The 22496-nt window shown below is 43.5% G+C and overlaps 1 protein-coding gene across 2 annotated transcripts in view; it reads right to left on the bottom strand.

The window, feature by feature from the left end:
- The window catches only part of ube2e3 (ubiquitin-conjugating enzyme E2E 3 (UBC4/5 homolog, yeast)), a 67990-nt gene extending 45770 nt beyond the window's left edge, over nucleotides 1-22220 (bottom strand). Inside the window, exons 1-3 of one of the 2 annotated variants that reach the window (XM_053626276.1) lie at nucleotides 22094-22220; nucleotides 18112-18326; nucleotides 15418-15468 (exon numbers count right to left, since the gene is read on the bottom strand). In XM_053626276.1, the coding sequence (XP_053482251.1) occupies nucleotides 15418-15468; nucleotides 18112-18314 (254 nt within the window). In that variant the 5' untranslated portion in view covers nucleotides 18315-18326; nucleotides 22094-22220. Of the gene's footprint in view, nucleotides 1-15417; nucleotides 15469-18111; nucleotides 18327-21945; nucleotides 22057-22093 lie in introns of those variants that run through there. The other variant, XM_053626277.1, reaches the window with a different exon arrangement.
- Between the last annotated feature and the right edge of the window lie 276 nt (nucleotides 22221-22496).

The raw sequence follows: 22496 nt of genomic DNA, 5'->3' as shown, positions 1-22496 counted from the left end.
GGAGGCGTATAGTGAGTTATGGAGGTGTACAGTGAGGTTATGGAGGCGTATAGTGAGTTATGGAGGCGTACAGTGAGGTTATGGAGGCGTATAGTGAGTTATGGAGGTGTACAGTGAGGTTATGGAGGCGTATAGTGAGTTATGGAGGCGTACAGTGAGGTTATGGAGGCGTATAGTGAGTTATGGAGGCGTACAGTGAGGTTATGGAGGCGTATAGTGAGTTATGGAGGTGTACAGTGAGGTTATGGAGGCGTATAGTGAGTTATGGAGGCGTACAGTGAGGTTATGGAGGCGTATAGTGAGTTATGGAGGCGTACAGTGAGGTTATGGAGGCGTATAGTGAGTTATGGAGGTGTACAGTGAGGTTATGGAGGTGTACAGTGAGGTTATGGAGGTGTACAGTGAGGTTATGGAGGCGTATAGTGAGTTATGGAGGTGTACAGTGAGGTTATGGAGGCGTACAGTGAGGTTATGGAGGCATACAGTGAGGTTATGGAGGCGTACAGTGAGGTTATGGAGGTGTACAGTGAGGTTATGGAGGCATATAGTGAGTTATGGAGGCGTACAGTGAGGTTATGGAGGCGTACAGTGAGGTTATGGAGGCGTACAGTGAGGTTATGGAGGCGTACAGTGAGTTATGGAGGCGTACAGTGAGGTTATGGAGGCGTACAGTGAGGTTATGGAGGCGTACAGTGAGTTATGGAGGCGTACAGTGAGGTTATGGAGGCGTACAGTGAGGTTATGGAGGCGTACAGTGAGGTTATGGAGGCATATAGTGAGTTATGGAGGTGTACAGTGAGGTTATGGAGGCGTACAGTGAGGTTATGGAGGCGTATAGTGAGTTATGGAGGCGTACAGTGAGGTTATGGAGGTGTATAATGTTGGAGGTACACAGTGGAGTATGAGGGAATAAGTATATAGATATTTAAAGAGATGTGTATGAACAGAGACGCAGCATGGCCTATTGTCATTTAGAGAACTAATGCCCGGAATAACCGTGTGATCAAAAGCACTACGCAGCAAATGACTAATAAACAAGTTTAACGAGTGTGAAGCGAGAGCTGATGTGTGTTTTACAAGCCACATATTCACCCCAGAACAAACAGACATGCGCGAGTGCTTTAAAAACACACACACACACACACACACACACACACACACACACACACACACACAGCGCTTATACGGTCAGGAAAAAAACTGGAACTATAGAAAAAGGATCGTGTTTCACTAAAGCCTTCACAAATACACGTCTCCAGAAGTGACCGAGAGTTTCCGGAAAAGGCTTTGTCAAAGAAAGGGATCGTTATTTATACATGACACATACAGAGTGTCTTGAGTGTGTCAAGGTGCTCAGCAGAGCAGCCTGTCTGTCCGTCTGTGTGTGTGAGTGTGTGTCAGGAATAGACGCACTGGATCCATTTATCACTGTGTCAGTGTGCGGTTATCTTTAAAGCAGGCCAAACAGCCACGCCATCACACCGTGTTCCTGCTTCTTATCTGTGCCTAGTAATGTGATGGGGGTCGACGGCTTGGGAACATCACACGTCTAAGACAGAACACAGGAGAGACGCTGGGAAAGCTTATCGCCCGCATTAACTTTATCAGCTAGCACGGCTCCTTCATTCTAAACAAATAGATCGATAATGAATAGATAGAATCGGGGAACACGAGCGGATGCCGTCGATCTAGTTTTTTTTTTTTAAATGACTAGAACTGTTCTCCTTGTAAAACTGAAAGCGACATTTATTATTATTCCAATTATAAGATTAACACACCGATCATATTAAATGCACACGTGCTATAATTCAGACACACACGCAGCTACAAAGTCGAGGCAAGGCAGATTTTTCACCGCGTCCTTGCAAACTGCCACCGGTTTTATCTACCGGTTACAGTTTAAAAAAGCTTGTTGTTTTTTTTTTAAACCTTTCCCAGTGTACAAGATTAGTTTTAGTAGGACATGTTATTGTGAATAATCGTGTAAACATTACACTAAGGATTACTTTAAGAAGTGAAGGAGGTGTGGCTTCTGGTCTGTCAGTTTCTGTGAAGGAGGTGTGGCCTCTGTTGTTGACAGTCTCAGTATGTTTACTAGGTTTTTCAGTCCCTCCAGGAGTTTGCGATTTTGCGAACGCAGAATCGAGAAAAGTTCGCAATATTTGGGGGATCGCGCCAGTTTTAAAAATCGCCGCAGGTTTGCCGCAGATTCGGGGCGAGGCCCTCTTCGGCGCTCAGCCGAAGCCCTCTTCGATTCACGTGCGAAAGACATGAGTACAGCTAAAAGCTCTCGTTTACCAACAAACATCGCGGTGAAATTCAAGTAGATTTCCGCAAATTTGTCGCATCGCAAAATTTAGAAATCAATTTAAAATAAGCCGCAGCAAATATCAAGCATTTTTGGCCGCGACAATCACCAATAAACCTGCGTGAAATCCTGTACGGACTGTATTTTGTTTAAAATACCGTAGAACACGTTCACAAATCAGAATACCCTGATATTCGTTCTTCGCCTGGATCTTTATCGTGGTTTTAAAAACGAATATAATAATCGATTAAGAGAAATTGCACTTGCACGTCGAAAGCCTACACGAATCCTTCTATAATAACGATACGACGCAGATCGGAAACAAACTGCTAAGATATTGGTCAGGTTCCCAAAGGAGAGGCTGATTATCCTAACGATAAACGTGCCATACTCAGCGTCATATCCAGAGGTTGTGTTTGGGAAATAGATGTATGAGTGCTGCAGCATTGCTGCAGAGGTTGAAGGGGTGGGGGGTCAGCCTGTCAGTGCTCAGACCATACGCCGCACACTGCATCAAATTGGTCTGCATGGCTGTCGTCCCAGAAGGAAGCCTCTTCTAAAGACGATGCACAAGAAAGCCCGCAAACAGTTTGCTGAAGACAAGCAGACTAAAGACATGGATTACTGGAACCATGTCCTGTGGACTGATGAGACCAAGATAAACTTATTTGGTTCAGATGGTGTCAGGCGTGTGTGGCGGCAACCAGGTGAGGAGTACAGAGACAAGTGAGTCTTCTACAGTCAAGCATGGTGGTGGGAGTGTCATGGTCTGGGGCTGCGAGTGCTGCCGGCACTGGGGAGCTACAGTTCATTGAGGGAACCATGAATGCCAACATGTACTGTGACATACTGAAGCAGAGCATGATCCCCTCCCTTCGGAGACTGGGCCGCAGGGCAGTATTCCAGCATGATAACGACCCCAAACACACCTCCAAGACGACCACTGGCTTGCTAAAGAAGCTGAGGGTGAAGGTGATGGACTGGCCAAGCATGTCTCCAGACCTAAACCCTATTGAGCATCTGTGGGGCATCCTCTAACGGAAGGTGGAGGAGCACAAGCTCTCTAACATCCACCAGCTCCGTGATGTCATCATGGAGGAGTGGAAGAGGACTCCAGCGGCAACCTGTGAAGCTCTGGTGAACTCCATGCCCAAGAGGGTTAAGGCACTGCTGGAAAATAATGGTGGCCACACAAAATATTGACCCTTTGGGCCCAATTTGGACATTTTCACTTAGGGGTGTACTCACTTTTGTGGCCAGCAGTTTAGACATTAATGGCTGTGTGTTGAGTTATTTTGAGGGGACAGTAAATTTACACTGTTACACAAGCTGTACACTCACTACTTTACATTGTAGCAAAGCGTCATTTCTTCAGTGTTGTCACATGAAAAGATATCATCAAATATTTACAAAAACGTGAGGGGTGTACTCACTTTTGTGAGATACTCTACATACACACACAAAGAGAGGACGAAACAGTGTAGGACAATCATACACTTCCTCCAGACGCCCGTTAAAACACACAGAATGCTGTTTTTACATTCATCAGATGACTGAACAGCAGCCGTATCACAAATGATTAACTGATAACGTGGCTACTGAACATAAACACAATCAAATTTTCATCGTTTTTTACTTTCATCTGAAGGCAGCAGAACAGGATCAATACTACCCCCCCCCCCTCTCTCTCTCTCTCTCTCTCTCTCGTTCTCCCATCTATCTTTAATCACAATTGGGTTCCGCTGCGTGTTTTGCATAACGCTACATTCGCCCTCCTGCACGCGGCCTGAATTTGAATTGGTCACGCCAAGCCTCACGTGGCGGATATGAGCGGTAAATCACAGACTACGTTCACGGTACAGGGTTGAAGTGGCACAGATCTGCGAGCACATGTTTTAGCAGGGTGGGTTTTTTTCCTGAGGAAAAAATAAATAAATAAATAAATAAACGACGTTCCTTTCGAATCAGATCTGAGCTGCTTGTAATCTCACACATATCCAATACATGGTTTTGGTGACAACACTCTTTTTATATCATTCTCCTATGATTGCCCCCCCCAACCCCCCCAACCCCCCCCCCCACCACACACCCACACACACCTCTCCCATCCCACAAGTGTTGGGAAAAACTGCAAGAACAGCTAAATCTCTGCATGTGGCCTTTGTGGGGGATTTTTCACCCTGATTGTAAACACCTGCCGCAGTGATACACAGCCTCCCAGATAAAGCACTTTCTGCTGCTGAAGTGCCAGATGTGCCAGATGATGATTTACACGAACAAACGCCAATGCGAATGTCGACGCACAAATCATCAACATGTTCCTGCCTCACAACTCTTTAGTTGTGTGACTCATCTCGAGGGCCGAACTTACACATCTGCGAGAGCATCCAAGAACGATATCATCGCTCCGACATGATGTTACGTTGCCACGATATCGACATCACAGATTCTAGAAATATCAGGGATTACATTAGACCACCAGACGTGAATCTCGGATCGTCCGAAAGTCTTGTGCGCAACACTGAGCAGCGTCAAGAGCGTCCAAATGTCGGCCATGTGAACATCAGACGACTAATCGTGCACAACTGTGCGTTCCTTAAAGTGCACCTACTATGGTTTTTCAGATGTTCCCTTTCATGTAGTGTGTTATATATGCAGCTGTTTGTGAATGTAAAAAAGTCTGCGAAGTTTACAAAAATCAAAGCGCACGACAAACGGAGTTATTGACTCCCAAACTAAGGAATCGATTCTGAACAGCTGAAACGATTCGTTAGTGATTCCAGACTTCACTTCCTGTACTAACCTACGTAGGTTCGTAACAACAAGCCCCGCCTCTGGTCTTCATCTGCTGCTCGCTGACAGACCGAGCTGAAACTCGTTATGGTAGTGGGCGTTTCCTTTCCGAAACACGCTGACAGCAGTAAACCAATCACAACAGACTGGGACATCTGACCAATCAGAGCAGAGTATGCTCTCTGAAAGGAGGAGTTTAGAGCGAGTCGTCTGTGACACTGGGGGGAAACTGCAGCTTAAATTATGAGCACGTTAACGTGTTTTTTGACCTCGGATGCGTGTACATCTGCTGTATGAGACACAAAATGAGGCATAACAGGTGCGCTTTAAAACTTTCCTTAAAGTGGTAAAACTGCTCGTTTTCCTCTTCTCTTTTTCCGGCTAACCATTGTGGACGATTAAATCAATTATCGCGATATTTTTGGGGGAAACCCGATATCGCGCAAGCCTAGCGCAGACACTCGCGTACTGGTCAGTCTTCGTACTCGCACGAAACGTGAGCAGAGTTTACGAAAGAGGACAGCGAGGAAGAGCCGAAACAAAGGAGAGCCCGTGTTTTACTGTAGAAATAATAAATCTAACGGAACGTGGATATGAAACCTTGCGTGATGAGGAAACTGAGTGTGTATTCAGCAGTATCGCGCGGATCTTGTTTCAAAGCAAGTGTTTAAATCCACAATTCCAGCAATGACAGACGCTTTAAATGTTTCTTTAATGAAGTTGCCGTGGTTTACATCATCTACAGTGTGTCCTTATTCTGAGTCTGATAAACGAGACAGAAAGGGAAGCGCGCGAGTCTGGAGGATTAAATAAGCTGTAATACTGAACTACAGCCGTTATTAACCTTCACACTTTATCTGCACATTCACAAATTCATGAGCGTCATTTTCTGCATTTAAATGCATTATAGAGGGTGGCATCATGGGAGAAAAATAAAACACTGTACACTTCATGCCCCATCTCGTGTGATATAAATCACGCCGTACACTTCATATCCCATCACTTTATATCCGATCTCGCGTGAACGCCGTACACTTCATATCCCATCACTTTATATCCGATCTCGCGTGAACGCCGTACACTTCATATCCCATCACTTTATATCCGATCTCGCGTGAACGCCGTACACTTCATATCCCATCTCTATATATCCGATCTCGCGTGAACGCCGTACACTTCACATCCCATCACTTTATATCCGATCTCGCGTGAACGCCGTACACTTCACATCCCATCACTTTATATCCGATCTCGCGCGAACGCCGTACACTTCACATCCCATCACTTTATATCCGATCTCGCGCGAACGCCGTACACTTCACATCCCATCACTTTATATCCGATCTCGCGCGAACGCCGTACACTTCACATCCCATCACTTTATATCCGATCTCGCGCGAACGCCGTACACTTCACATCCCATCTCTATATATCCGATCTCGCGCGAACGCCGTACACTTCACATCCCATCTCTATATATCCGATCTCGCGCGAACGCCGTACACTTCACATCCCATCTCTATATATCCGATCTCGCGCGAACGCCGTACACTTCACATCCCATCACTTTATATCCGATCTCGCGCGAACGCCGTACACTTCACATCCCATCTCTATATATCCGATCTCGCGCGAACGCCGTACACTTCACATCCCATCTCTATATATCCGATCTCGCGCGAACGCCGTACACTTCACATCCCATCTCTATATATCCGATCTCGCGCGAACGCCGTACACTTCACATCCCATCACTTTATATCCGATCTCGCGCGAACGCCGTACACTTCACATCCCATCTCTATATATCCGATCTCGCGCGAACGCCGTACACTTCACATCCCATCTCTATATATCCGATCTCGCGCGAACGCCGTACACTTCACATCCCATCTCTATATATCCGATCTCGCGCGAACGCCGTACACTTCACATCCCATCTCTATATATCCGATCTCGCGCGAACGCCGTACACTTCACATCCCATCTCTATATATCCGATCTCGCGTGAACGCCGTACACTTCACATCCCATCTCTATATATCCGATCTCGCGTGAACGCCGTACACTTCATATCCCATCTCTTTATATCCGATCTCGCGTGAACGCCGTACACTTCATATCCCATCTCTTTATATCCGATCTCGCGTGAACGCCGTACACTTCATATCCCATCTCTTTATATCCGATCTCGCGTGAACGCCGTACACTTCATATCCCATCTCTATATATCCGATCTCGCGTGAACGCCATACAAATTCATATCCGATCTCGCGTGAACGCCATACAAATTCATATCCGATCTCGCGTGGTACCAATCACGCCGTACACTTTATATCCGATCTCATACCGTATAAATCACGCCATGCACTTTATATCCGATCTCGCATAATATAAATTACGCCGTACACTTTATATCCGATCTCGCATAATATAAATTACACCATACACTTTATCTGATCTCATACCATATAAATTATGCCACACACATTATATCCGATGTCATACCATATAAATCCCGGCGTACACTTTATATCCGATCTCATACCATATAAATCACGGCGTACACTTTATATCCGATCTCATACCATATAAATCACGGCGTACACTTTATATCCGATCTCATACCATATAAATCACGGCGTACACTTTATATCCGATCTCATACCATATAAATCACGGCGTACACTTTATATCTGATCTCATACCATATAAATCACGCCGTGCACTTCATATCCGATCTCGCATAATATAAATTACGCCGTACACTTTATATCCGATCTCGCATAATATAAATTACACCATACACTTTATCTGATCTCATACCATATAAATTATGCCACACACATTATATCCGATCTCATACCATATAAATCACGGCGTACACTTTATATCCGATCTCATACCATATAAATCACGCCGTGCACTTTATATCCGATCTCATACCATATAAATCACGCCGTGCACTTTATATCCGATCTCGCATAATATAAATTACACCGTACACTTTATATCCGATCTCGCATAATATAAATTACACCATACACTTTATCTGATCTCATACCATATAAATTATGCCACACACATATTATATCCGATCTCATACCATATAAATCACGGCGTACACTTTATATCCAATCTCATACCATATAAATCACGGCGTACACTTTATATCCGATCTCATACCATATAAATCACGCCGTGCACTTTATATCTGATCTCGCATAATATAAATTACACCGTACACTTTATTTGATCTCATACCATATAAATTATGCCACACACATTATATCCGATCTCATACCATATAAATCATGCTGTACACTTTATATCCGATCTCATACCATAGAAATCATGCTGTACACTTTATATCCGATCTCATACCATAGAAATCATGCTGTACACTTTATATCCGATCTCATACTATAGAAATCATGCTGTACACTTTATATCCGATCTCATACCATAGAAATCATGCTGTACACTTTATATCCGATCCCCTATGATATACAGCATGCTGTGCACATTATATCGTTCTTCTATTACACATGGACGGTATTTAATATTAATTACCCACAGTGTTTACGTGTTGTATACTGAATGCGAGCATTAGATTCTACATGTGTATACTTATATTGGCAAAAAAAATGAACAGCACTGAATTAATTAGCTCAGAAATGCTGGCAGTGTCACTCTTAATAAATTAGTAAGAATCAGCCAGACAGCTGTTTTCCAGGAGAAAGAAATCGGACTTAAACAGATGCTGTTCTATTGAATTCAAAAACACACACGACTTTAATAAGCGGATCTTCTCATCCCTATCGTTCTGTTTTTCCTGGCTACAATAACAGTTTCCCAGGATGTCCACATCTGTCTGCTCTCACTCGGCTCAACCTGCATCTACATTTACAAATAAACAAAGCAGAGTCGCCGTTAAAAGATAGATGTCCTTTCATTTTCACTTTATTCAAGTGGATGCGTTAGAGAGCGAGAGAGACTGAGAGGCAGAAAGAGAGAGAAAGAGACAGACAGAAAAAGACATAGTGAGAGAAAGAAAGAGATGGATAGAAAGAAAGACAGACACATAGAAAGACAGAGGAAGACAGAAAGAGACAGAAATAGAAAGACAGAGACAGAAAGACAGATGCAAAGAGAAAGACAGAGAAAGACAGAGACAGACAGAAAGACAAAGACAGACAGAGAAAGACAGAGACAGACAGAAAGACAAAGAGAAAGACAGACAGAAAGACAAAGAGAAAGACAAAGAGAAAGACAGACAGAAAGACAAAGAGAAAGACAGACAGAGACAGACAGAAAGACAAAGAGAAAGACAGACAGAGAAAGACAAAAAACAGAAATAGAAAGACAGAGAGAAAGACAGACAAATAGAAAGACAGAGACAGACAGAAAGACAAAGAGAAAGACAGACAGAGAAAGACAGAAAAAACAGAAATAGAAAGACAGAGACAGAGAGAAAGACAGACACAAACAGAAAGACAGAGACAGACAGAAAAAGGCACAACTTGAAAGACAGAGACAGAGAGAAAGACAAACGCAAATACAAAGACAGAGAGAAAGAAACACAAATAGAAAGACAGAGACAGAGAGAAAGACAAACGCAAATACAAAGACAGAGAGAAAGAAACACAAATAGAAAGACAGAGACAGAGAGAAAGACAAACGCAAATAGAAAGACAGAGACAGACAGAAAAAGACACAACTTGAAAGACAAACGCAAATACAAAGACAGAGAGAAAGGCAGACACAAATAGAAAGAGAGAGACAGAGAGAAAGAAACACAAATAGAAAGACAGAGAGAAAGACAAACGCAAACGGAAAGACAGAGAGAAAGAAACACAAATAGAAAGACAAACGCAAACAGAAAGACAGAGAGACAGAGAGAAAGAAACAAATAGAAAGACAGAGACAGAGAGAAAGACAAACACAAATAGAAAGACAGAGAAAGACAGAAAAAGACACAAATAGAAAGACATACAGAGAGAAAGACACAAATAGAAAGACAGAGACAGAGAGAAAGACAAACACAAATAGAAAGACAGAGACAGACAGAAAAAGACACAAATAGAAAGACAGAGACAGACAGAAAAAGACACAAATAGAAAGACAGAGACAGAGAGAAAGACAGACACAAATAGAAAGACAGAGAGACAGAGAGAAAGACAGACAAATAGAAATACAGACAGAGAGAAACACAGATAAATATAAAGACAGAGAGACACAGGCAGACAGAAAGACAGAAAGACAGAGACAGACACAAATAGAAAGACAAAGACAGAGAAAGACAGAGGGAAAGACATACACAAATAGAAAGACAGAGACAGAGAGAGAGAAGGACCAGCACAAATAGAAAGACAGACAGACAGACAGACAGACATAGCAACAGAGACAAAGAGAGACAAAGCAAGAAAGAGAGAGAGGCAGAAGGGAGAGACAGAAAGAGAGACAGAAAGAGAGACAGGGGCACAAGGCAAGACAAAGAAAAGATACACAGAGAATAAAACAGACAGAGAGACAGTAAGAGACATGGAGGTAAAGACAGTGAACGACAGACAGGGGACATGGAGAGAGACAAAGACAGGAAGAGAGACAGAGGCAGAAAGAGACATGCAATGACAGACTGAGATGAAGACAGAGCTGCAAAGAGAGACAGAGCGAGAAGCGGATGCAAAGACGAGCAGAGAGACAGCGAGAGAGAAAAACAGAGAGAGAAAGAGTTCCCTGTTTTAGTCTCAGTTTGATCCTGCTGTAATTTGGGGGAGATTCTCTTTAGCGTCGTCGCCCTCGGCGGCGGCGTTCAGTAAATTGAGGAGTGTATCAGAAATTACAGGTCACACTGTATTATGCTCCAACAATCGTATGGATTGCTTTAGGTCTTTATTTCAATTTTTAAATAATACGATGAAGTACTGTAAAGCGCCTGCACAGCTTCAGTGCCTGGCCCCTAAATATAGAAAAAAAAAATGATTATATTCTCTGCACGAAACAAAGAATACATTCGAATTCTCTCACATATAAGAATAATAAATAAATAAATAAATAAATAAATAAATAAACAAACACTCAGTGCGAGTGTACTGGGGGGCATTTACTTCCTGGAACAGCGAGGAGGACAGTGCAGCTGTGTGTGTCACGCTACTTAATACTAACAGCCAATAAAAAATGATGACACGGTGGTGCTTGAAAGTTTTTGAACCCGTTACGATCTGCACGAACACGACCGGACACGTCATCAGATTTTCAACATAGACAAGGAGAACCCAATTAAGCAAACGAGACAGAAACGTCACACCTGGTCGTCTAGTTATTGTGGCAAAAGATCCGATATTACACATCTGTCGGTGGCAAAAGTATGTGCACCTCTAGGATTAGCAGTTTAATTAGAAGTCAGGTGTTCTCAATCAATGGGATGAGAATACAGATAGGCAGAGATGTACAGAATAGTCTGAAGGTGCTCACAAACTTTCAAGCACCACGGTAGGTATGATATGTGTACATTATTTATAATATGATATGTGATGTATGTGTGTGATAACGGCACGCTTGAAGACAATGTCCTGTGTGTAAGTGCAGCAGAGACACGCGAGAGAGCGAGCAGTTCAGTTCTGCGAGCACTGAGCCCCGAGTCACGTATACGCCCTTTCTCCAGGTCTCGTGAGTCATATTTTTAATGAGCACACCGATATTAGTCTGCGTGCTCACACTGCCCATCGCTAGAAGTACAGACAGCGGCGACCAACGATAAACAGTACTAATGTTACTTATTTCGGTGTCGGTTTATGAGTATCGGTAATGACGAGTACCCTAATGAGGAGTGCTGTACGTTTCTGTCGCTGTGTGTGTGTGTGTGTGTGTGTGTGTGTGTGTGTGTGTGTGTGTGTGTTGACAGCAGTGCAGGATTTGTCAGGCGTGCTGCCGGTGTTTCTGATAAGCTCGTGGAGAAGGCTCGGGATGAACTGTGATATTACCCAGCTCATGTTTCCAGACTACGTGGACGTAGTGTGAATACGACGTTTCCTGTAGCTGCCTGAAGACAGGAAGTGTAAACAGTAACGGAAGCGCTGCATGGTGGCAGACAGACGGACGAATGGGTTAACCATTCTCTCGTCGGGTGGCTCAGACGTGTAAAGAACACTAAAACCACAACGATGACGAAGGTTAAAGAAAGACAATCGACATCGGTGGCCGTGTCTGGTCAGAGTGGAACTTATACAAGGGTTAGCCTAGATTAGCCACGCCCACTTCACACCCACTTCACACAAGGCCAACCAGAACATCCTTAAAGCAATGAATTCCTTGTTCTCTGGGACTTTAATATTAGTTTAACAGAAGGACCATTTGACAGATGTTCTCTAACTGTACTTGCCTTCTCATTTACTTGCATCTACGTTGCCTTGCATAAGTATTTGCCCCCTTGCACCTTTCCACATTTTGTACCGTTCCAAACAGGGCTCGGCATTACAGTCCGTACAGGAGGGTTTGGGTTTTTTTTTTTTTTTTGCGATTATCACGGCTAGAAATACTCAATTTGCAGATTTTTTCCACATTTGAGACGCACCCTGCGGAGCTTTTGCGATTCAATTTATTTCTTTTTTTCATTTTGCGGAAAATTACTTGAATCGGCGGAATTGCAACTGCAATTGTCTCGCGGTGACGTTTGTTGCTAAACGAGACCGTTTAACCGTACGCGTGTATCTCCCCACTGCTCTTCTCCCTGAATACAACTGACTGTATCTCTACAGACCCATCTGTCAAACTCCTGAAGTACAGTCATCAGCCTCATCCAGGAAGGTGACGAGTCTGTGTACTACAGAGACGAGGCTGAACAGTTGGCTGCCTCGTGCTGTCAAAACATCCCGGGGCCGAACATGCTCAAAACAGTAGAGGTGACAATGGACTTCAGAAAGAAGACAGAACAAAGAAGACACGGTCTCAGTCATGGAGTCCCTCAAGGTTCCTGGGCTGTACAATCTCACGGGACATGAAGTAAGGCACCTACGCTGACTCCACGGTGAAAAAAGCCCAGCACACGACGTACCTCTTCCGCCGACTCAGGAAGTTCCACCTGGCGCAGGAGCTGCTCATACACTTCGACTCATCAGAGATCACTGAATCGCTTCAGTGGTTTGGTTCAGCCAGCAAATCAGACATAAGGAAGCTTCAATATACGGTAAGGACTGCCGAGAGGATCACTGGTGCACCCGTGCAATCTCACCAGGGCTTTGTCCACTTTTGTACGTGCGGTGGACTTTATACGGCAAACATGGCGAGCGCGTCACACACCGATTACGCACTGCTGCTGAACTTCTTAACATGTTCAGAAACACCGGAAGTAGGCGTGGTGCTTGCGTACATACATCTGGAGACTCTCGGGACTTCATATCCCCCACTCTTAGCGCCAACCTTGTCCAGAAATGGATTGGACTTTTTTTCTTTATCATTTGTTTGACCCGTCTAAAGTGCTTTTTTTTTCTCCATCTATTGGCATGCACGAGTTAATAATACTAAAAACCAGAACCCCCATGTTGAGAAGAAAGTAAACAAAAACATTTAGTGTGAAAGCAGTCTAATTGGCTACATTCACACAGCATGGCCTTGTCGAATAACACCTAAGGACAATTAACACGTACAAAACACAGCCAAAAAAAAACAAAAAAAAAGTGTTAGCGGCGTTATTTAACATGCAAATCAAACTCAGGTAGCAGGCGTTAACACAACAGCTGATGTGTTCGTGAATACCTCTACATGGTACACAATACGAGGCAGTGTACGATTCGTAACTGCATACACGAGACTCTCAAACAACACTGGTGCAGGAAATAAGCCTCGAACCATGTTGATTGAAAGTCCATGCAGGCTGCTGGGTTCAATTTTTTTTAAAAAAACCTCATACACTGAGTTTCTTTTCTGAAAACTCAGTGGGCACAAATCAACGCGATCAGATACAACAAAAGTCATGTACGTACGGAGAGAACACACACGCACACACACACACACACACACACAAAAACATCAAATGTATTTTTTTCCCAAAATGATTTTCAATTATTCTTTTTTTTGTTTCACAAACGTCCCTACAGGAGCTCCGTATATAAAACAGCAGGAAGATTGGAAATATATCATCATCATCATCATCATCATCATCACATCCAGCTTCCTGCTAATATTCCGTAGGAGACGGGGCTTAACGGCAAAATGCGGAGAGGGAAAAAAACCCTGCGATCACGCCATGTCGTAATCGCTGTAATTACGAGACTGCGACTTGTAAAAATCGCTCACGTCCTCGTCGAGCTCTTAATCGCGACTGGTAAAATTTTCGAAGACTTGCCGACACGCAAAACGCCCGCGGCTTCGGCAGTAAGACGTAGTTGCGTCGTAATATTTCTGCGGAACAGCTAGAGCTGTGACAACTCGATTATGAAAATCGATTATGAAAATCGTTGTCAAGGAATCTCATTATCGATTAATCGGTCTGCGCGCGACAGGGGACGCGTTTACTTATTACATTACTTCTGTTCCGAAAACGCACATCAGAGAGTAAATACTAAAGTTGTGTCCCAAATGACGCACTATACACTTACACTATGCACTGTGTACTCTATCGTCTAGTGTGTGAAGTTTAGAAAGGTAGTATCGTCTCAAATAGAACACTAGCGGTATAAGTCGACAGCGCGTGACGTCATTCAAAAAAAAAAAACCACTGTCCAAGATGGCCGCTCATTCAGCTACACAGCAAAGTTTCGTTCATGTTTATAGATCACAGCAAGTCGCCCCGAGTCCTAAAACACATCGGGCGAGTCGGTGTGAAGTGGTTTGAAGCAGATATATACACACGAACACACACACACACACACACACACACACACGGAGAAAAATTGTAGTGCGACAGATTTCTATTACTTATTAACTAGAAGGTCTGAACACAACTGGCTGATTGGCTTCTATTAGGATAAATGGGGAACTGTGTCCGTTTGATTTACACGTGCACCTTCACAGTTTACACGAAGTCTTAAAATCAATAACCCAAAACACGTTTCATCCATCAGTGAGCCCTTTCAAAATAATAATAATAATAATAATAACAATAACAACAACAACAACACCGCAGCATAGTGAACACGTTCGGGAAAATAAAACCCAGCGATGAAAATAAAACCCCGTCCTGTGGAGTTTCTCAGCTCTCGTGTCGAGTTTAAAAGCCACGGCAGCAGTTGGCGTTTAATGGAAATGCTCCTCTACAGCTTCTCGAGCGCAAACAAGAGCCGTAAAAGTGTTTGAAAGAGCAATAAAGTGCCTACCTGCAGTTGGGTGGAGGATCCAGAGTGATCTCAGCCAGCTCCTTCTGGATTCTGTATGAGAGAGAGAGAAAGAGAGAGAGGGTGTGAGAGAGAGAGAGAGAGAGAGAGAGAGAGAGATGGGGGGGGACAGGAACAGGGGACAGAAGGAGACAGAGGGAGGGGATGGGGGGGGGGATTATTGGTGAGTCAGATCCGTGTGTGTGTGTGTGTGTGTGTGTGTGTGTGTGTGTGTGTGTGTGTGTGTGTGAGAGAGAGAGAGAGAGAGAGAGAGAGAGAGAGAGAGAGAGAGCAGTCGCGAGATTTCGAGTGCCCTCTACCAGAGCAGTGCTAACTACGCGCCTCGCTCCAGCTAACATGGCTGCTGCCTCTTTGTTCTCGCAGGCCGGAGCCCAATCTGAAAAAAATAAAAAAAAATTCAGGAAAGAACTTCTGATCCAAAGGCCACGCCCCCCTCACCCCAGGCCCCGCCTCTGGCTGTTCCACTCACTTTAAGCACAAAAGGTCGGCTTTGAAAGCTTATATGTAAATGAGGCACAAAAGGAAGGGTGGGGAAGGGAAAAGAAGGTGGTGGGGGGGGGATCTGAGTATTTGACAGGAGCTCTGAGGGACTGTCACGAAAGCATTAGCAGCAGAGCGAGGAGTGCGCGAGGGCAGGATTTGGGATGTTTTCAGCATGAGGGAGCGCGGTTTAATCGCCCTTTCTTCCCACACGTGAAGGGCCTGCGAGCTTTCTGAGACGAGTGTGCTCCTTTCTTTCCTTTTATTCCCCGACTCCAGTGATGACGAGCGGCTCGGTGATAGGAAACAGCGTCAGAGTTCGGTCCTAGAACGTTAATCGCCCATAAAATCAAATAAAAAAAAAGACATTTGATAAAAAAAAAAAATGTAAAAAGAAAGAAATAAATAAATTAGAATAAGAATAAATAAATAAATATTATGTGCGGCTTGAAAGCGCTTAGTTCTCCAAGAGAGGTCAGGGAAGTACAGCCAGTGTAAAAGCACACAGGTGTAGAGAACGACTTTGTATGCTGTAGAATTACAATTTCCCTTCACTGGAACTAAGGGACCCAAACCTGTTCCAGCATGACGACGCCCCTGTGCACAAAGCGCGCTCCACGAAGACACGGTTTTCCAAAGTTGGAGTGGAAGAACGCCACACGAAGCCCTGACCTCAACCCCAGTGGACATATCTGGCATGAGCTGGAACTCCGACTGCACCCCAGACCTCCTCACTCCTCAACATCGGTGCCCGATCTCACTAATGCTCTCGTCACTGAATGAACACAAATCCCCACCGCCGCGCTCCAAAATACAGCGGAGAGCCTTCGCAGAAGAGTGGAGCTCATCATAACAGCAAAGGGGGAGTAAATCTGGAACGCGATCTTCAGCAAGCACATAGGAGTGTGAAGGTGAGGTGCACACAAACTTTAATATCAGCTCGAATCTAATGCAATCTAATGTAAGGAATTTTATTCTTTTTTTTTTCTTTCAATAATCTCTCGCGCGGCCCACGTGTAAGTGTTTCATCACTACTCTTAAACTACGGCGATTTCGCAACGGTGCTATCTATTAAAGAATGACACGTCGTGCTGTTTTCAAATTTATTCATTTCGACAGTTAGTTAGATTTAATGTCGTGTGAGATCTGTCCTGCAAACTCGTCTGTCCTGAAGATGTCGGAAAGTTCAAAGCTTTACCTCCGAGTGATACCGAGCTCTCGGACGATGGAGACTCATTCCAAAAACCTTAACTAAACGTCTACTGACGGACGGGTCGGGTTTCTGGTCCTGTCCGACGTGGGATTATGCCGGAAACTTTGTACGTGACCTTCCCTTTTGTGAAAGCAATTTTTTTTTTAAAATAATAATAATAAATAAAATCGAACGCAAAATAAATAAATAAACAAGCAAACGCGTTAACGTCTCGTCGGCAGAAACGATTTCAACCATTTTTAATCTGTTTATGAGAATGTGTGTGAGCTGTTACTATAGAAACGTATCGCAGTTACATTATATACATTATATATATATATGCCTTGCAGTTGTCACTACTGTCAGAGCTGCTGTTATAGAAACTTAATTAACCAACACGCTGTGGTGTAAACAACTACATCTAGGGTTAATTCTATACTCTATAATCAATCTTTAATCTATGTCTAATGCGACCCGTATGTTTAAAGCGTATGTTCGAGAGTGTGCGAGTGTGTGCGTGAACTCTTCTCTGTCGTCTAATGATGAGCTTCAGATAGAAATAATGATCCTCACTGAGCTATTTGGCTTGTTAGAACCCGTGCGTCTATATTACGCTGATTTTTTTTATTTTTTTTTTTTTTTAAATCAAGAAAAACGTTGAATCAGATACAGGCATTGTGGATCCTATATTAAAGACAAAATAAAAATGATTTTAGTGATGATTAATGAAGCGCGGGAGACATTTCCTGCACGTGAGCACTGTCAGCTCACGTCTACAGCCACAGCATAAGGAGTTACACATTTACCACGTCTTAGTGCTTTTATGCACCATCTAATGAGCCTAATAATCGCTCTGAGTATTGCCCTGGTTAATGGATAACCCCTGAACAACCTGCGCTGTATACAAGGCTTTCTGAAGATTCTCGGGGAATAAGGTAAAAAAAAAAAAGGGAGCGGCTTGTAATCCGTCGTTCGCCCCGAAGACGTGTGTGGGAAGAAATTACCTTTTGGCGCTGGAGGACAGCTTGGCCGGGGTTTTACTGGACTGCTTGGATGCTTTCTTCTGCTGCTGCTGTGGTGGTGTGGGCTGCTTCCTCTCTTCCTGCTCCTCGGGCTCTGCTACCGGAGGATCTCTCTGATCGGCGTCTGAACTGCCGCTGCTGGTGCTGGGACTCTCGTCATCCGACCTCTGCCTTTCTCCGGACATTTTTTTCCCCACCTCGGATCAAAACAAGGAAAGGGTTGTGAGCTCGGGAAGCATTGGCATTACAGTGTCTTAAAGGTGAGTGATATGAAGGGGGGGGAAACATCATATCATGATGCACGGCTAGAAAAAAATAACTGGATGGTTTATAATTTCAGGGTTTTTATTGTTGTGTCGCAAGACAAAAGCAGAAATAACTGGTGTGAGGCTTTAATGCGACTCAATGCAAGGAGAAATGTGAAGAAGAAAAAAATACCAGTGACGCATGTAGCCTGTCTACACGCTGAGAAAAAAAAAAACTCCGAGATGCTACTTTTCCCTTTTCCGGTCTGATACTGAAATCCACTGCGTAATAAAAATGTCTGATAGCGGTACTGATCTAATGTCTTTCTTAAACAGCTAGGCTTTAAAACGAGCCGTTTTTAATTACAGCACTTTAAAATGTCTGCACTCAAACTGCTGGAAGGAAGAAAGAAAGAAAGAAAGAAAGAAAGAAATTGAATGAATGAAATAAAGAAAGTGAAAGAAAAAGAAAGAAAAGACATTAAAGAAAAAATGAACGAAAGAAAAAAGAAAGAACACATGAAAGAAAATGAACGAAAGACAACACAAATGAAAGAAAGAAAGAACGAAAATGAATGAATGAAGAAAGAAAATGAAAGAAAGAAAGAAAGAAAGAAAGAAAGAAAATGAATGAAAGAGTAAATGAAAGAAAATGAAAGAAAGAAAAAAGAAAAGCAAAAAGAAAGAAAGAAAACGAATAAAGGAAGAATGAAAATTAATGAAAGAAATCAAATGAATGAAAGAATAAATGAAAGAAAAAGAAAGAAAAAATATTTATTATTATTATTATTAACAACACGTTACAATGTGCTACAAGCAACTGTGATATGTGAAGTTAGATTTATTCCAGAATCAGATCGGATTGTTATTTATCTGATTTTTTTTTTGTTTGGTCCTGTGATATCTGACCCAGCATTTTCTGCTGAGAACGTCCTGGGGCTGGAATACAGAAAGAAAGAAACAACAAAAAAAAAAGAGCTAAAATTTAGCTGTGTTTTTTTTTTTTTGCTTGTCCCTCCAGGGGAACCATTAAGTGTTCTACATAAAACCCGACGAAAGAGCGTTTGTCATTCAGAGAGAACCCGTTCGTGGAGAGAACCCGTTCGTGGAGAGAACCCGTTCGTGGAGAGAACCCTCGAGGAACCTGGAGGAGGGGAAAAAGAAACCAACATTTTTCTGTTTGTGTCGGTGTAGGACGAGGTGACTCTGGTTAGTGCGGTGAATACGCGTTTCTGTGAGTACTGGAAGTACTGCGAGTACTCCTACAGCAGCAAACTCCGCTGTTAGAAGGCGATGAATGATCGGACATTAAAATGCTTTTCCCGTCATTAATTTATTTTATTTTAGATCGAGTTTGGTCCTAAGATATTCCTATAGCTTTTCACTGAAGAACGCTCTCGGTTCGACACTTCCCTCCGGAACGGATTCCGCCATTTTTTTTTTTTTTAAAAATTGCAATCACAGAAATGAACACAAACTCGAGCAAACGCCGCGACGTTCGGATGCAATTTTTCAAAATCCCAGCAGATTTTCCGCACGCATGGTGCGAAGCCTGCGTTCAGCAGAAGCCCTCTTCCATGCGTGTGCGTCGAGCACGAGTACAGCTAAAAGCTCTCGTTCGCCAACAAACATCGCTGCGCAAGCAATTTCACGCCATCGCAAATTCGGCAATTCCAGGAGTTTACCGCAATTGTTTTTTTGGTTTTTTTTAAAAATCGCATCGCAAATTTTGAAAATTCAAGCATTTTTGGTCGCAACAATCACAAAAAAAAATTCAGACTGGATATGGCGAACATGAGCAAAATATCAGATCACAACAATTAACGTTTCAACGATACACAACACGATATATAGGTTTTGTATAGATTTTTATATAGAGATGTATATATATATATATATATATATATATATATATCCATCCATCTTCTATACCGCTTTATCCTTTTCAGGGTCACGGGGAACCTGGAGACTATCCCAGGCAGCATCGGGCACAAGGCGGGGTACACCCTGGAGAGGGTGCCAATCCATCGCAGGGCACAATCACACACACACATTCACACACTACGGACACTTTAGACACGCCAATCAGCCTACCATGCATGTCTTTGGAACGGGGGTAGGAAACCGGAGTACCTGGAAGAAACCCCCGCAGCACGGGGAGAACATGCAAACTCCGCACACACAGGGCCACGGTGGGAATGGAACTACCCGACCCTGGAGGTGTGAGGCGAACGTGCTAACCACAAAACCACTGTGCGCCCTATATATATCATTTTTTAGAATCAAATATTTTTAAAAAATACAACACACAATCATAACATCCAATCCAGTGCTCGCAATCCGAGTGTGTAAATATAAGTCTTTTTCAATTCCAAAAACCTCTTAAAACACACACATTATCTCTGAGACTTGAGAAAAGTTGTTTATCGCCATATCGTCATTCTATTATATTTATATTTACATTGTCCAGCTCAAAGCGTATTGTTTACCAGCAGAAACGAACTCCACAGGTCGTCCTGTGTATGGTGTAACCTAAAAACCATCATGAAGCCAAGAATGACGAAATGCGAAGATATCACGCAGCGTACAGTATATACAGTTTACAGGTGCGAGCTCGTGACTCATATTTCATTTGCGATGGACCAGTCTTCTCGGATACGCATCATCACTTTCCTTCACCTCCGTCCACGGCGCAAACTTCACTCAGTCTGTCTGCAACCTGACTGTCATACTGATCAAGAAGAAAAAAAAAAAAAAAAAAAAAGAGAGAGAGGGGAAAAATAAATAAATAAAAAAACGAGAGAGAGCGACGTGACCAGCAGGATCCAATTACTTACACCAAACTGTTGTCATTCTGCAAGGACATGATGCATGCACGGCTTGGGGTTTGTTTTTTTTTCTTTCTTTTCCTCCTTCTTCTTCTTTTTTTTCCCCCCTACCATACAGCACTACTCCTACCCTGCTTCAAGCATGCACGCGTTAATCCATCAGAGCTCACGCACGGCCTTCAGGAACTCCATGCAACATTATAACCGTGCACATGGTCATGATGGTCTACAGAGTAGCAATTTCCTGGCTTAATTATACACAGAGGCTGGAGCACATTGTCTGTCCAGACCTGCTTTAAAAGGGGGAACACTTTGGGTTAAATGACAACAATATTCACACATGCACTAAGTAAGAGGTGGGGGTTGCATATAGAAGGGGGTGCAAAGGAAAGGAAGGCAGTAGCAATAAAAATTAAAGGACACACACACACACACAGAGAGAGAGAGGGGGGGGGGAGTAGAGACGCAAAAGCAAGAGCATTAAAAAAAATAATAAAGCGTTTGCGTTGACTTTAGGACTAAAAATCCACATATAGCATTATAACTCATGGAGCCAATCTATCACGCATTATTTTGGTTTGTGCGGGGAATTTTGGAGGCGCGCGCGAGGTTTGTTTATGCTCCACTATCAGCAACTGATGCGTGAAGTCAGTTTTTCTCTCTCTCTCTCTCTCTCTCTCTCTCTCTTTCCAGTCTTCCACCCCCTCTCTCTCTCTCTCTCTCTCTCTCTATCTCTCTCTCACTGTGTGTATATGTGTGTCGCGCTCGCGCTGCTGCTGCTTCTTCTTCTTCTTCTTCTCCTTCTTCTTCTCCGCCTTCTTCAGCGCCTAAATAAAACAAGACAGCACGCCGTTTTCGGTCTCGGCTCGTAGCTCGGAGCTTCCCGTTTACCTTAGACGCGGTCGTGTCCTGATCCGGGGCGGTTAGGAGGATGAAAAATCCCGTCGAAATGGAGCCGGAGGAGGAGAAGGACGACGAACATTGGAGAGCAGGAAGAAGGAGGAAGCGCTGCGCTTCCGGGATCCGACCGGAAGAGGGCGCTGAACGGCGTGCGTGCGTGCGAGCGAGCGTGCGCGCGCGCGAGAGAGAGAGAGCGCGAGAGAGAGAGAGTGAGAGAATATAATGGCGTTCTGTAAAAATAAATAAATAAATAAAACAGTTAGCATACTGTTTAACACTTTGTCAGTTTGTTTATTGACAACTCATTTCAGTTCAGTTTAGTTTTAGTCGGCCATTTTTGACATAAATCATGCGTATTGGTTATATTTTAGTTACTTAGGCCTAGTTATTGTTA

Source organism: Ictalurus furcatus, chromosome 6 (assembly GCF_023375685.1).
Source record: "Ictalurus furcatus strain D&B chromosome 6, Billie_1.0, whole genome shotgun sequence".
Lineage (NCBI taxonomy): Eukaryota > Metazoa > Chordata > Actinopteri > Siluriformes > Ictaluridae > Ictalurus > Ictalurus furcatus.
Note: the sequence above shows the minus strand (reverse complement) of the source record. Positions and strands in the feature narration are given on the sequence as shown.